The sequence below is a fragment of the Rhinichthys klamathensis genome, unplaced genomic scaffold (assembly GCF_029890125.1).
Source record: "Rhinichthys klamathensis goyatoka isolate OS25496 unplaced genomic scaffold, OSU_Roscu_1.1 h1tg000146l_1, whole genome shotgun sequence".
In the NCBI taxonomy this organism is placed as follows: Eukaryota; Metazoa; Chordata; class Actinopteri; order Cypriniformes; family Leuciscidae; genus Rhinichthys; species Rhinichthys klamathensis.
Window position 1 is genome coordinate 336,736 of NW_026606681.1, and position 16,495 is coordinate 353,230.

General features: G+C 37.0%; 1 protein-coding gene across 1 annotated transcript; it reads right to left on the bottom strand.

The window, feature by feature from the left end:
- Positions 1-3,505: 3,505 nt before the first annotated feature.
- LOC130090482 (aerolysin-like protein) lies at positions 3,506-4,476 on the bottom strand. Its single transcript, XM_056257876.1, has one exon. It carries the CDS (start codon positions 4,462-4,464, stop codon positions 3,523-3,525), a length of 942 nt encoding a protein of 313 aa, XP_056113851.1. The 5' UTR covers positions 4,465-4,476; the 3' UTR covers positions 3,506-3,522.
- Between the last annotated feature and the right edge of the window lie 12,019 nt (positions 4,477-16,495).

Genomic DNA, 16,495 nt, shown 5'->3' on the forward strand with positions numbered 1-16,495 from the left:
ATTTACCGGAGGATTTAAGACAGAGTTTATAAGGCATTACAATGAACACATTTACTTTCAAGTTGTGGCATTACTGTCCAGTCCATATCGTAAAAGTCTGTTTGCAAAGCCTGCGCCAAATTTGATTTGGCATTTCTTTCGTGTTAAGTCTGTTATTATTCCTGGTAATTTTTATTTTAATATCACTATATATCGCATACTGTATATTGAAATGTTCTAGTGTTGTACTTTTATTGTGTGAGTAGTGTCCTGTTGTTGTATTCAACCTGTGAAGCGCCTTAAAACTTTAATTGTTTTAAGTGGGCTATATATATAAATAAAATGTATTGATTGATTGATTGATTGATAAAACACTTCAGTTTCATATTTACTCTCCTTATCAGTTATTGACTCCGCATAACTTTTTTCTATGAACTTTTACTAATATCTCCTTGAATGTTTTTCTTTGATTTTACGGTAATCTACTGGCAGTTTAGTTGCCAGTAAAATGCTGTTTTTCTACAGTTTTATGATGTAAATTAATTTACAGGTGATTACCGATAAATTACACTTCACTATGTTTTTTTATTTTTTATTTGACACAATTAACCCTTTAAACCCCACTGCAAACTCTTCAGTCTTAAAGCTGCAGGAGGTAACTTTTGGAAACAAATAGTTTTTTCATATTTGTTAAAAATGTCATTATGTCCTGACAGTAGAATATGAGACAGATAATCTGTGAAAAAATCAAACTCCTCTGGCTCCTCCCAGTGGTCCTATTGCCATTTGCAGAAATACACGCTCCCGGTCAGAAACAACCAATCAGAGCCAGGAGGAATGTCTTAGCAGTGTCAATCACGCTCGTGTACGCGCTGATCACACCCCTCTCTTGCACAGCGCGAGCCGTCGCTCAAACCAAACTCAAGATTGCCGGTGTGCTGCAGCTGTGCTAATGGCGGAGAAACAACCTAAACTGCCAATTTCTCGAGTGGCGCCTGCTTATAAAACAAAGAAGGGTAAAAGAAAAAAAAAGCGATGACGATAAACAAGCGAAAAAGAAAGAATTACACAGAGCCCATTGACTCGGAGTCAAAACTCTAGCCGCGTGACATGTAGATAAAATGTCAAACACTGTGCAAAGCAACAATTGAAACCTGCTAATTCACTGGTTTGTCATGTTGCTGAAATAATGTTGTGGCGAGCAGGCCGAGGCCGAGGGACAGGGTCATGAGAGCGGCGCGAGGCCGGTGGCGTGAGTGATAATGAACGGCACCTGTGAGACGCACCGGTCTCGCATCTCTCACGGAGGAGCGGAGGCATAAAGGAGGAGCGACGACAGGCCTGATTTTACGTTATGATTTTATGTTCTGATTGGTGTGTTGTCCGTGAGGGGCTGCTGGCTCATACTTTCATTTTGTATTTGTTTATTTATAATTAAACTTGTTGAACGTTCGCCGGTTCCCGCCTCCTTCTTCCCATAACAACTGAACCCTGTTACAAATGTACTAGCAAACCTTATCTAGCATTAGGCCTACACATCGCTAGAATAATTACTTGAATTATATTATATATGTTACGTTAGTTACCGTTATATTATCTTACTAGCTATTTATAACTTATAGAAAGGGTACGTGGTGGGGTGAGGTAAGGTAAGGGTAAGGTGAAGTCTATATAACTCCTTAACTGGCAACTGAAAATACAGTAGATTAGAGTTAAACTCATTTATCATGTAGTTCTAAACAAATTATATAACAGAATTAAATGGTGACATTTACTGAAAATCACTGAAGTGTGTTCATCTGTGCACCAGAAGTTGATGGACCTTCCTCCTGCTGTCCTTCCTCACTCTGGGGGACGGGGGGAATGATTTGTCATAATTAATGGTGTATTGAGGCTATACTTCGAACTGCTTGGGGTTCTGTTGGGACATGCTCTAAAAGACAGATATTACCATCAGAATCTGTTGGGACCAGCGAAAACCCCAACCCAAAGTAAAATAAATTGAAATATTAAAAATACCCTATATAAAAAATAACACATTTATTCATTTAGCTGACGCTTTTATCCAAAGCGACTTACAATTGCTATATATGTCAGAGGTCGCACGCCTCTGGAGCAACTAGGGGTTAAGTGTGGAACATAAATAAATATACGAAGAAATGTAAAAAAAGCAAAAATACGTAAATAAATACATAAATAAATATACAAAGAAATGTAAAAAAAAAAGTACAAATAAATGAGTATTTATACTTTTATTTCCTTATTTATGTATAATTGTATTTTTTTACACATTTATTTATTTTTTTATTTATACAAATATGCATTTATTTATTTCCACTTTTATTTATTTCCACATTCATTTATGTATAAATGTCTTTATGTCTACATTTATTTATTTTCACATTTAGGAAATAAGGAAATAAAAGTATAAATACTCATTTATTTGTACTTTTTTACATTTCTTTGTTTTTTTATTTTTTTATTTTTTTATTTTTAATTAAGTCAGCTTTGGCATTCCATACAATAAGACTTATTTTCAAAATTTCTTTTTTTTTTCTTGAAAACGTATCTCTTCCGTTAGCACTAAAAAAACAAAAGCGTGCGTTGTTTTTGCCTCTTCACAATGACTTGACTTGTCTTTAGTCCTCAGTTGTAAGTCGCTTTGGATTAAAGCGTCTGCTAAATGTTCTTCTTGCTACGGTTTAAATATTGTACTGTTTTAAAGTGTAAGAGAATTGTTGTTTTAGATCTCATTGTTTTAAGTGTAACATTGTTTTTTTTTTCTTCATTGCTTTGTCAAAGCAATGAAGTCCAGTAAACTCATATAGTTAAGTTTTTATGTTGAGGAAAAGTACTATTCAATTATAGTATGTCAATTAGTGTTGGTTCATGGTTGTGGAAGCATAAATTAAGTTAAACCAATATGGTTTTTAGTTGACTTAAGTAAAAAATCGAAATGCTCATTAATTGATACAGTACGTTTGCTCAATTTACTGCAAGTCAATGCAACAAGATGACTCGACTAAGTCAAGTTGTGTCAACAAGTCATTTTTTACAGTGTTCCTCTCTAGTGACGGCCCTGCTGATACTGAGACTGATGCCTCTATTTTTTATTTCAGTATAACTATTCAGTAATACTGAAAGCCTTCATTTTTAACATTTTATTTGAATAATCTACAAATTACCATTATTTACTACTGATTAACAATTATAAAGAACAAAATCTGTAGACGAATGACAGAAATAAAGTCACTTTCAAAAAACTACTTAGAGAAAAGATTGTCCCTGAAGACCTTAAAATTAAACAATTTTTGTCAAAAAAACCCGACAACATTAAATACAGATAAACAGGGCTCATGAAATGCTTTTATTAAATGTCAGATTAAACATTTGAAGTCAGTATGATAAAATACATTGTGTAATCATCACAATAATCTCAGAGGAAGATGAAGAAGGGCTCAAACAAAACGATTAAATGTAGAACAATTGATACATTGCTGGACTAATCAGATAAAGACCACACAAGAACAATCTGTCTTGACATTACAGAGGAGATTCTTTAGTCTTCACTTTGATATCAGTGTAAGTGACTCCTTTGTATTTGCCCTTGGTTTCATACTGAAACACACTGCCGTTCTTGCAGGTCATCTTCACTGTGCCAGTGTAAGGCAGGTCAAAAGTGGCTCTGCCAATAGTGATGGAAACATCCATCTTCTTCCCTGGTGGCACATCTACATCTGTAGACAGAGTTTCGGTTCTCTCATCTGAGTGCTCCTGACCATAAGTGCTTTCAATTCCCATGGTGACACTGTATCCAGCAGTAACTTCAGCAACCCCTGGAACACCAGCCTTCACTTCCATACTAAATGTTGCAGATAAACTTGCACTCACAGACCATGAAGATTTCTTAGTTATTTTCTTTGAGCTTTCAACTTTTTGTTTTTGAGTGGCGGAGGAGTCGTTCCTGAAACTGAGGGATTTGATTTCTTCTACTGCCACCTTTGGTATCAGTTGGTGGAGAGTGGGATAGTTGACATCAGCGAGAACTGTTGATTCAACTGCTTTGAGAAACAAGAATCCCATACTGTCAATGTCAGAACCACCTCTTCCTACAACTCCCAAACAATATCCAGAGCCGACATCCATGGGATATTCTGTTTTTAAACCCCATTTTGTCATCTGTGCAAAAAACTGTCCCCCCAGAGTGGTCTTGAATTTGATGGCTCCAAGACGTGTTCCTGCTCCGTTCCCCCACAGGGACAGTGAGGTGAAACACTCACCAGGTGTGAACTTGTACTCTTGATAAGGTCCAGAATCGACTCCAAAAGTTTCGACTCTCCCATCTGTAAGCCAGACCCGGACAGCCTTCACCTGCCATTCTCCCACCCAGACTCCGATCTTCTCAAAACTGGCACCGTTGTTCTCACCAGTAAATGAGAATGGAGCACCTCCTCCACCCCCGATTATAGTCAGAAGTGTTGCCATCTTTGAAGAAATTAGATCTGAAAAGTAATTACAAGATTAATTAACATCAGAGATTGAAATCAGCTTTTTAAATGTCTCTGATGCATGAATTCTAAAAATGGTATTTTTTACTCAAATGCCTTTTGGATTTGTTATTTCATCTGCACAAAAACGTTTCACCATTGATTACTAGCCCTGTATTAACCTTCTGCAAATTTCAAGCCATTGGCTACTACATGCATTGCATCTCACATGAATGACTTTAGTCTGAAGAACTCAAGAGCAGCTTGTCTGGTGCACGTCAGGAAACTGAGATGTGTTTGATAGGGCTGCTGCTGCTGCTTAAATAGAGCTCAAAGAGGGCAGAGACATGGGCGTACCTCATGTGGGGTTTCAAGTGACACATAATAATTGTGGTTATGCAACACTCATTTTATTTGCATCCCTTGCAGGTCAACTTTATATTATTGCTCTGTTGCCGGGGAGAAAAATGAAGTAATTCAATATTTGCATATAGTTCTCCCTTTTTGCAGGTTCAAACAGGAGTGCATACTTGATTTTGCTCTTGTGATTGCTTGAGTTAAAATTGGTATACAAATTACCCATAAACGTGATAAAACGTTATGTCCTAAATTTTACATTTTGCATAACCAATAGAAATGACGCTAAAAGCTTAAAATTATTGAAAATGCATATAAATTATAATTTGTTTAGTCTTATTGAACTTTCCCAGCTATGGAAATGTATGTGTGTCCTGAAGGCATGAGAAGAGTGTCATTGCATGAGCCTCACGCGGAGAGCCTGATAGCTGGCAGCGCTGCATGGTTTAGCTGTTTAGTTTCTGTGTTTTTATGGCCCTTAGTTTGTAATGTGTCTGTTCTTGTCTACATTAAGTTAGTTATTCTCCTGCACTTTTGTTTCGATCTGAAGCGCCACTGGGCATAGATCTTGCCTCAACTCTGTTGCAACCAGCACAATGACAATAAATTAAAAGTTTATATCACTGTTTTTATATGATGTATTATCATATAGATTACTGAATATAGAGTTACATTACATTTTGTTCAATATATTCACTTTTAGGAGGGTTGTAGCTTGATACAAAGCTCACATCTTTATAATTCAATCTCTTACTAGTAGAGGTAGACAGATTCATCGGTTTTGCCGAAATATTGGTACCGATATATTGAATATGCATATAAATTATAATTTGTTTAGTCTTATTGAACTTTCTCAGCTCATCAAAAAAAAAAAAAAAAGTTATACAAATCACACATTAATCATCGTTTGCCTCAATAACAGGATTTACACTCATAAACATGAAAAATAAAACTATTTTAACAGTTAAAATCTGTTTTAAAACATTGAAAGACTGGTCAGTCACAGCATCTTTACTGGTCGTTGGCTCCCCTGTGTTGTGTAAAACATGGAATTTGTTCAGTTATTCCCAATATAAGCTGTTTATAAGACTTTATAAATAGTATTTTATTTGTGTTACAACTTTTATTGTAAGTTGCTTATAAGACTTTATGGAAAGTCTTTTATTACAACTCTTATATTTAAGTTGTTTATAAGACTCTATAGATAGTATTTCATTGACAAGCATGAAACTATAAGAGTGATAAAAAAATTGGTCATACAATGAAGCCCAGAAGAACAAGACACAGAGACATGATTTGATAAAATGTTTATTGGGTTTATAAAGACTACACAGAAACTGGTTTTGAGAAAAATGTTTTATTGGAATTTGATAAAAAGAAAACACAGTGAGCCATATTTGGGAAGGTTATTTTATTGAGGCAAGGAGCAAATAAATGTAATGTAATCAGTATTAAGAAACAAATATTAAGCATGCATATAGTAAGGAAAAAGCAAGTATTACCTTAGTGTTGTGTTCCAGACCAAAAGAAGGAGAAATGCTGAGAGGCCGAGCTCGAAAGAAGAGGATGAGGGAATGCAGGACTTTTTGTAAGAGAATTGTGAAAGGACTAAAGTAATTAATCATTGTTCAAGATCTGGGATTGGATGAATTTGTGCATATATGAGGTGGAATATGTAATGAAGAGGTGTGATATGTAAAATGCATTATAAAAAGTACTCAATGTTTGTGTCAGATGCTGGAAGATGAGCCAGCCTCTCCATTGTTTGATGATCCAAGCCTGACACCTGCTTGTGGAACTTGTGAACTGATTTGATTATACTCTAACTTTTTACTTTGTATGGAACCTTTGAGAAACTAAATATAATAAAATTACTTATAATTACTAAAAAAAAGATTGCCTGCCACAAGTCTCTGCTTTTATAAAGAACTAAACCAACTAAGAAGGGGTCTTTCTTCTGGACTAAGTATGAATCTGAATACTTATAATCTAGTGTAGAATTTGACCAACTTTACCTTGCCTGAGAATAAACAAAATAAGGCAGAAGGTGCTAATGATCTATATATAGGGGAAGATGAATAGATCCGACACCGTAAAACACCGGTTGGAGCAGCAGCTTCTCTGGCACAAGAACCAGCACCAGTTCAGTTAATAAGTTCATAAGTATATGGTTTTATTTTTTGAGCACCTAAGAACTTCTGAATTCCAGTTCAGACTTGATGCAAAATCAATCGCGAATCACTAGATTCTGGATAAAATCAAAAATGTATTAAGTATAAGTATTGAGTATGAATGCGCATTAACTTGAGAGCAAAGTTGTGCACCCCTAGAACATGTCTTGTGTTTGGATATATAAACTGATAAAAAGGATCTGAAAAGTTAAACTGAACTTACATACATGGATGGATTTAAGACTTTGTATAGTTTGTTAGTTTGAAACAATATGTAATTTCTATGTGATCATTTCACTTGAAGTATTTGTTCAATTAAAACAAGAAAGAACAAATGAGACTGTATTTTTGTTGCAGTTTAAACAGTGAATATATTCATCACTATATACAATACAATCATCATGAATGTATATTACAATCATCACACTATAATATGGAGATACAATATATATTATTATATATATATGTAGTAAAGTTCAAATGAAAGGATGAAGGAAGGAGGCAATCTCTTAAGTAGAGGTCGACAGATTCACCGGTTTTGCCGATATATCGGTAACCGATAGTTGATTGGTGGAACTAACGAGAAGGTTTCTGGTAGTGGGAGAGGATGGTTTGGGTTCCTGTGTGTGTGGAGTTGAGAACTGACTGCTGATAGAGGTTGTTTTGTTGGTGAAGAAGTTAGCAAAGTCATCAGCAGTTAAAGAGGAGGTGGGTGATGGTGGAGGTGGACAGAGGAGAGAATTGAATGTCTTGAAAAGTGTTCGTGTGTTAGAGGCGCTGTTGATCTTGCTGTGGAAATATGAAGATTTTGCAGCGTGAACATCAGCAGAAAAGGAAGAGAGCAGAGATTGATACCTACTCAGGTCAGACGTGTCTTTTGATTTGCGCCATTTCCTCTCCATTGCCCTGAGTTTGGTCCGGTGTTCACGATGTAACACCTCATTTCTTTTAACGATGTTACTCTGAGGGGTTCAACAGAAATTTTTGAACCTGTACTGATCAAGAAATATCCTCACAAACAAATTAACATTGAACCTCTTTTATTTACACCACTGTGATAAATCCATGTGCCAAACTCTCAATAAACAAACTATCAAGCACTCTCAAGATCTCTGTCTCTTCAACAATGAATCAATTCAATGAAGTAAACTTAACTCTGAAATGTCCTATCTTTTGAGAAGTTACGTTGACGATGATGATGCCGATGCTGATGATGATGATGAAGACGAAATGAGCCTATACTCCACAAGGTAAATTTTGAGTGCGATGCAATGATTTTAATCAAACTATCCACAATGTGAGAAATGATCCTACATCACAGTAGCCAGTGAATTGTTTGCTCCCTGTGCCCCGATGCTGTCCATGTGCTGTAGCCTCATTGCCAATGGAGTTTCCACTTGGCTTTACTGTCCATTTCTCTGCTCAGTGTTCATAACAGAACATGTGAATAAAAAGTCCTTTCTAGAAAAAAAACACATCTAACATCAGAGAACTTAAGAAATAAATACAACATCAAGAATATAAATCATCCATATTTACAGTTGAGCAGAAACTCAGGGTTCTCAACAAAGGACTATAAACACAAGCCAGTAGGTAGCATGAGTTCAATCAAACATTGGATTTCCCTCTACCAAACGAACTCTCTTCTTCTATGGTAGGTGTGTTTATATACTAGGTTACCACCCGGCAATAGCACCCTCAAGTGGCTCTTGTTGTAACTACATGTGACCCAAAACATCACACTAGTGGCCCAGCAACAATAAAATACAAGTAACAAGTTCTGTCCGTTACAACGAAGAACCTCAGATAACCACGGGTTAGAGGGAGTGGTGCGTGCTGGCCTGGAGGAGAGAGGGCAGATATTGTCTAAAAAAGAAGTTAAAGTGTAGCATAAAGTATCTGTTGCGGTATTCACATCTAGAGATGAGAATTGTGAGGGTGAGGGAAGTGAAGGTGACACAGCAGAGGAAAGATGGGAAGGAGAAAGTGAGCGCAGGTTTCGTCTGAAAGTAACTGGTAGGGGAGGTTGGTGGAGCATGGGTAGTGAGTTGTAGATTGAAAGTAATGAGGAAATGGTCTGAAACATGGAGAGGTTTCACCAAAATGTTGTCTGTGATACAGTTGCGTGTGTAAACCAGGTCCAGTTGGATGCCTGATTTGTGAGTACCTGTGGTGATGAGCCGTTTGAGATCGAATGAGGCTAGAAGAGAGACTACGAGTGGGGTGCCATCCTCAGGGAAAGAGGACAGCAGCACATCCAGCTCCTCAACAAAGCTTCCCAGTTGACCTGTGGGGCAATAAATAACTACAATATGGATCCTAATGGGAGTTGTAAGTGTAATTGCATGATATTCAAATGAGTTGTTATTGCATAGAGAAGAGAGAGTTGAGTATTTCCAATTGTTAAAAAATGAGAAGACCAGTACCCCCACCCCTGCCCGACTGGCGAGGGGTGTGAGAGAAAGATAAGTTGTTAGAGAGAGCAGCAGGGGTTGCTGAGTCTTCTGGTCGGATCCAGGTCTCAGTCAAGCCCAAGATATTAAGAGTCGAATGAGATGCAAAGGCTGGAATGAAGTCAGCTTTATTGACTGCTGACTGACAATTCCATAGACCAATAGAAAGAGAGAGAGGTGTGTGTGTGAGGATGAGAGAATAGGGCGCAGATTAGCAGTATTGTGCTGCCTTCTGTGCGTGATGAGTGCACATTGTCGAGAGACAACAGGAATGTATTGAAAGCACATGTTGCGAAAGGGAAATACGATAGAAGTGTGAAAGGAAAAGGAGAGAAGACGATACTTAAGTGCCTTGCCGGAGTCCTTGCTCGGTGGAGTCGCACAGGTAGAGTCGATGGTCTTTACCCGAGTCGGTCTTCACACGAGGAGGCTGATACGCTTCCGCTGCTGCTTCCGCGACAGCGCGGGCACTACATAGATATAATGCGTACTTTAACGCCTGAGTGAGGACAGCTGTTTCTGCCCAGCAATTAACACAGCAAACGCAAATTACCCGAATAATGGGAGAAATCGAAACTAGCTGTTGGACAGCGCTCACTTAAGTGCTATAAAATTTAAACTGCAATACTATTCAGAGCGGCTGTTATATAAAGTGGGAACGCGTCTAATTAAAATACAAATTTGTGAGAAGGCAAAAAAGAAAATAACCAGAAAATCGAAATTCATTGGCTATTAGCCAATGAATGAACTAATGTTAACAAAGAGCCTTTATTTTGAAGTTTTATAGTGTTGTTGTTAGTTTGCTATAGTGCAAAAGTACAGCATGGCAATTACAATTTGCATAAAGGTTAATATAATATAACATATAACATATATCTAGACCAAACATATATCTAGTGCTGTCTACTTTTGAAAAATGTTTTGATATTTCAAGAAAACTTTTTGACAAATTGCTATGGAGCATTGAGGGACTGAACTCAGAAGATTTTGACAGAAATGATCAAACTCTCAATCGTCAAATACAGGAGCTGAATAAACTTGAACTCATGTACAACACAAATACAGTGGGCAGTTTAGATTCATCAAACATGGACATGGACAAGATGATTAAGCAACTGAGTATAATTTATAACACAGTAAAAGAGCTTCAGCAGATGGAGAAGATGGATTCTGTTCACAATAAGGACATACTGAGAAGAGTGAGATCCATGAATATGGGGAGAATTGGCAAAACTCTCAGCCTGCATGAGCAACTAAAAGGCACAATCGATACTCTATTACGAAATCTTGATCATTACAAAATCACAGGACAAAACAAGTCAAAAGCAGAAGAAATCAAATCAGAAACTTTGAAATTGATTCCTCGGATAAGACAAACAGCTGCTCACATTCAGGAGATTTAATTTTTATTTTTGATAAGCAACTGTTTGCATGTTGTTTTTCTGGTTCTGTGTGAAATTGGATAAACTCCATGTGTCTTTGTAAATGAAAACCCCTTTCTCTGGAGTTTAGATTCTGTTTATTTCTTGTGAAATTCTTCAGGCATTCATTTTAATTGCCATTTGTGTGTTGTATACTGTATGTCACTGTTTGTAATGTAATGTACAATAAAAATACATGTACAATAATAATCATGATTTCCCAGCTGATGTAGATGTCAATACATATATTACAAAATTGATGTACTTCTGATCTCACCAACATATTCTCCACATTGTGTGATCTTTATAAGTAAGCATTGGAAGATATTTGAAATCATCTTTTAAGAGGCGACATGAAGCTAAAATAAACCAAGTTTAATTTACAATATATGAAATCTTGTAACTGTTCTGTAAGGGTTGGTTTTCTGAAAATGCTTTTAGTCTTTTTTATCCGTTCTTTAATAACTGACTTATATTAGACTTTTTCACTATATCAAACAGATTAAAACCAAAGGCATATCATGTCATTATAAAGTTCTCCATTAGTATTTAATAAATTAATCAGTAACGTTTTTGAAGAGGAATTTACTGTGTGAAATGTTGAATTGTAATTAAAAATTTAGTTTAAAGAATGTTTCAGGAACATCATAATAACCTTAATAAAACGCTCCACTAACATTAATAAAACTGGACATGTTAATGTTCACATAAGCAGAACAGTGTGTGTGAAGCATTCTGTCAGCTGGAGTTCGTCTCTCCTCTCTCGAGCTTCATCTGGTGGACATTAAACAGCTGTGATGAAACATGATTATTACTCTGATATCAAAAAATAAAATAAAAATAAAAAACACACTAATGCAGTTAACTGGGAAGAAAACTAAGTTAACTAAATTAAAATATTTCATTACAATAAGCACAGTGTTACCTTCACAGCTTTCACGCTCCGAACCGTAGTTAAGAGCGAGCTGGTATCATTATAACTTGGCTCGTAGCAGGTAACTTGCTTATAGTGGTCCGGCTAACCCAGCTGAAGCACACACTGTAGTCATCGGTTGGGTTCAACAATGAACTCGGGCTTTATTATTTACAATGATACACATTCACGGCATAAAAGACACTTTGCTTGCTAGCATTCAAACGGGACATAGACTGCGTCACTACCACATTCGCACCGTCAACGACTGATTCCCCCGCTATACTTTTGTTTACACTAACTACGGAAACCCAAAAGGCCCAACACGTCACACATACGTGTTTCTTTTTGTCAACAAGCAGCCAGAGGGAGGCAGAGATTGCAACAACAGGGACTCGGAAAAAATCTATGAACTGGTGATTTTTTTCAAAAGTTCAATCAAATAAAAATGATCAGAAATATGAAAAATTTACAACATGTCTACTAGCTCTCATTACTGTGCGTTCACACCAGACGCGAATAACGGGTCAAATTCACGCATGCCGCGTCTAGTTATACGCTTGAACACTTTGAATCCATTCGCGCGTCAAGAGCGAAATTGACGGAGGCAAAATCCGTTGGCGGCCATCTTTTTACAAGATGGCTGATGTTAATCAAGCATTCATCAAGAAAGTCACCGCTCTGTATAGCAGAACAGCGGCGTAGGGGTCATCGTCACGGTACTTGGGTCCACCGGACCCTTCGGAGGCGAACCCAGTTTAGCGAGTTTCACCATTTGCTCCAGGAGCTGCGCCTGGATGACGGCCGCTTTCAGCGGTACTTCCGCCTACCAATCAGTAGAGTGTTAGTAGAGTATTAGTAGAGTGTTTGTAGAGTATTAGTAGAGTGTTAGTAGAGTATTAGTAGAGTGTTAGTAGAGTATTAGTAGAGTGTTTGTAGAGTATCAGTAGAGTGTTTGTAGAGTATCAGTAGAGTATCAGTAGAGTGTTAGTAGAGTATCAATAGAGTATCAGTAGAGTATCAGTAGAGTATCAGTACAGTATCAATAGAGTTTTAGTAGAGTATCAGTAGAGTGTTAGTAGAGTATCAGTAGAGTGTTAGTAGAGTGTCAGTAGAGTGTTAGTAGAGTATCAGTATAGTGTTAGTAGAGTATAAGTAGAGTGTTAGTAGAGTATCAGTATAGTGGTAGTAGAGTATAAGTAGAGTGTTAGTAGAGTATCAGTAGAGTGTTTGTAGAGTATCAGTAGAGTATCAGTAGAGTGTTAGTAGAGTATCAATAGAGTATCAGTAGAGTATAAGTGGAGTGTTAGTAGAGTATCAGTCGAGTGTTAGTAGAGTATCAGTATAGTGTTAGTAGAGTATAAGTAGAGTGTTAGTAGAGTATCAGTCGAGTGTTAGTAGAGTATAAGTAGAGTGTTAGTAGAGTATAAGTAGAGTGTTAGTAGAGTATCAGTATAGTGGTAGTAGAGTATAAGTAGAGTGTTAGTAGAGTATCAGTAGAGTGTTAGTAGAGTGTCAGTAGAGTGTTAGTAGAGTATCAGTATAGTGTTAGTAGAGTATAAGTGGAGTGTTAGTAGAGTATCAGTCGAGTGTTAGTAGAGTATCAGTATAGTGGTAGTAGAGTATAAGTAGAGTGTTAGTAGAGTGTCAGTAGAGTGTTAGTAGAGTATCAGTATAGTGTTAGTAGAGTATAAGTGGAGTGTTAGTAGAGTATCAGTCGAGTGTTAGTAGAGTATCAGTATAGTGGTAGTAGAGTATCAGTATAGTGGTAGTAGAGTATAAGTAGAGTGTTAGTAGAGTATCAGTATAGTGGTAGTAGAGTATAAGTAGAGTGTTAGTAGAGTATCAGTATAGTGGTAGTAGAGTATAAGTAGAGTGTTAGTAGAGTATCAGTCGAGTGTTAGTAGAGTATCAGTATAGTGGTAGTAGAGTATCAGTATAGTGGTAGTAGAGTATCAGTAGAGTGTTAGTAGAGTATCAGTAGAGTGTTAGTAGAGTATCAGTATAGTGTTAGTAGAGTATCAGTAGAGTGTTAGTAAAGTATCAGTATAGTGGTAGTAGAGTATAAGTAGAGTGTTAGTAGAGTATAAGTAGAGTGTTAGTAGAGTATAAGTAGAGTGTTAGTAGAGTATCAGTAGAGTGTTAGTAGAGTATAAGTAGAGTGTTAGTAGAGTATCAGTATAGTGTTAGTAGAGTATCAGTAGAGTGTTAGTAGAGTATCAGTATAGTGGTAGTAGAGTATAAGTAGAGTGTTAGTAGAGTATCAGTATAGTGGTAGTAGAGTATAAGTAGAGTGTTAGTAGAGTATCAGTAGAGTGTCAGTAGAGTATCAGTATAGTGGTAGTAGAGTATCAGTAGAGTGTTAGTAGAGTATAAGTAGAGTGTTAGTAGAGTATCAGTAGAGTATCAGTAGAGTGTTAGTAGAGTATCAGTAGAGTGTTAGTAGAGTATCAGTAGAGTGTTAGTAGAGTATCAGTAGAGTGTTAGTAGAATGGTATGGTTTGGGTTAATAGAATAAGTTGACATAGTTGCAAAGTTACTTATAGTCCAACCCGATCACACTAAAAGCGTCTCTATAGCACGCAGTGTGTTTATTGTGTAATTTATACACGAAAATGAGTTTTTACGTGCATAGGATACGCATGGGTTGGTTAGGGTAGGTTTAGTAGTGGTGTGGGGTGCGTGTGTATTATACGTTCGGGTAGAATTAGTGGTGTGGGGTGCGTGTGTATTACACGCAAATGAACTGCGTATCAAATGCACGCGAAAACTGGGTATCATATGCACGTAAAAACAAATTTTCGCCTATAAATTGCACGATAATACACAATGCGTGCTATAGAGACGCATTTACGTGAGAACAGGCTGTATATAGTCAGTGAATGGCTGTTGAGGATCATCACTATAAGGAGTTATCAAATATTTAACAGACAGTCTACTAATACTCTATTCATACTCTACAAATACTATAATGAGAGTTAGTTGACACATAGCTGCAACATTTAAGTTGATTATGAAATTGCTATTTTTTAAGACCACAGGAACAACGCTTTCAAACAAGTCATGTCAGATATCAAGTGGAAATCCTGGGATGGAAGTAAGCAGAAAGCACACAACTACTCTACACGCCATAATAATATAATTTCTCCCTTTCAAGCTTTTGCACTATACATTCTCATTTTATTTTATTATTATTATTACCTTAACTCACAATGTCCAGAGGTCATTCAATTTTCAAAAAAGAGCAAGTTGAACTGTGAAGTGCCGAGCGAATCAAAGCTGATAGTGAATGCCCATTTTAAGAGAAGTGCAAGAGGATTTGAAACCTCAAAGTCATAAAGGACAACGGCCAACTTTAGGTCATCATCTGAGAGCAGGAGATTTCCCAAAAAGTTGCATAACGTCTATATTGTGATGCTTTATATTTTGTATCATATTGTGATTGTTTTCTCAACAACTCTTTCGAAATGGAGAGGCTTGGCTCATGCTGTCAGGGTTATGTTCAGTTAAGTCTGTTTTCATTGTGTTCAGATTCTGTTTTTCCTTTACCCGGTTTTTCTATGAATTTCATTGATTTATCCAATTCACATGTCCTTCATGAATCTACTAAATAATAATAAAAAAATAGTGTTTAAAGTTTATGTTAAAGTTGTCTCCTGTGTGTTTCCTTGTTTGAATCTATGATTATGGTAAAGACTCGTTTGAGTCTTGCACTGTTACAGCCGCCTAACTACAGTTTGACACATATTACATGTTGGTAAATGGACCGCATTTATATAGCGCTTTTAACAGACCCATGGCCACCAAAGCGCTTTACATATTGCCTCACAGTGTGTTTGGCAGATCTGAACACACACACACACTATTGACCTTATCCAGCAGTGTCTCTGATCACAGTGTTCGACATCATCCTTCAGTCCAGCGTGAGTCTTACTTTCATTTAGCAATTTATGAGCCATGGTTTGCTCTGGCAGTTTTTTTTTTATTTTTTATCTTTGCATCATGGATTAATTTAAATGAAATTCTTTCATTTTTATCATTGATGAGATTCCCTTTATTGTCACATCATTGACACAAGTGTGTGTGTGTAGGAAATGTGTATGTGAATGTGTATGTGAATGTGTAAGTGAATGTGAAGTGAGATTAGAGTTCAGAAGACAGTGATAATGTGGAAGAACAGCTGCTAGAGTTAATACAGATCTGTCTGAGATTATGTAAAGGTGCCCTAGAATGTTTTTTTTTTATTATTTTATAATGTTTCCTGGTGTCATGATGTGGGTTTGTGTCCTGTCATGTTCTTTGGTTCCCTGTCTTGTTCATTAGTTTTCCCAGGTGTTTCTGATTTTCCCACGCCCCCTTGTTATCCTGTTAGCTCGTTTGTCCCTGATTATTTAAGCCATGTGTTTCTGCCCTGTCTTTGTGAGTTGTTATATGTTTCAGGATTAACGTGAGTGTTGGTTTCCCAGTGTAAAGATTCTTGTTCCACGTTCTGAGTCTCTGTTTGAATTATAGTTTGTTTAAATAAAGCGTGTAAACTGCGTTTGGATCCAGCCTCCTATCTGCCTTTACCGCACCACGTTACAGAACAACTCACCAAGACATGGATCCAGCAGTTGTCAGCAACCAGGCCCTCAGAAGTTTCCTTGCCTCGATATTTCAGGAAGGCCAGTCCATCGAGAGGTACGTGAGGGACTTTATGTCGTGCAGTCGTCTG

What these genes read in the sequence shown, in the direction of transcription:
- LOC130090482 (XM_056257876.1), bottom strand. Translation starts at nt 4,464, where the DNA reads ATGGCAACACTTCTGACTATAATCGGGGGTGGAGGAGGTGCTCCATTC.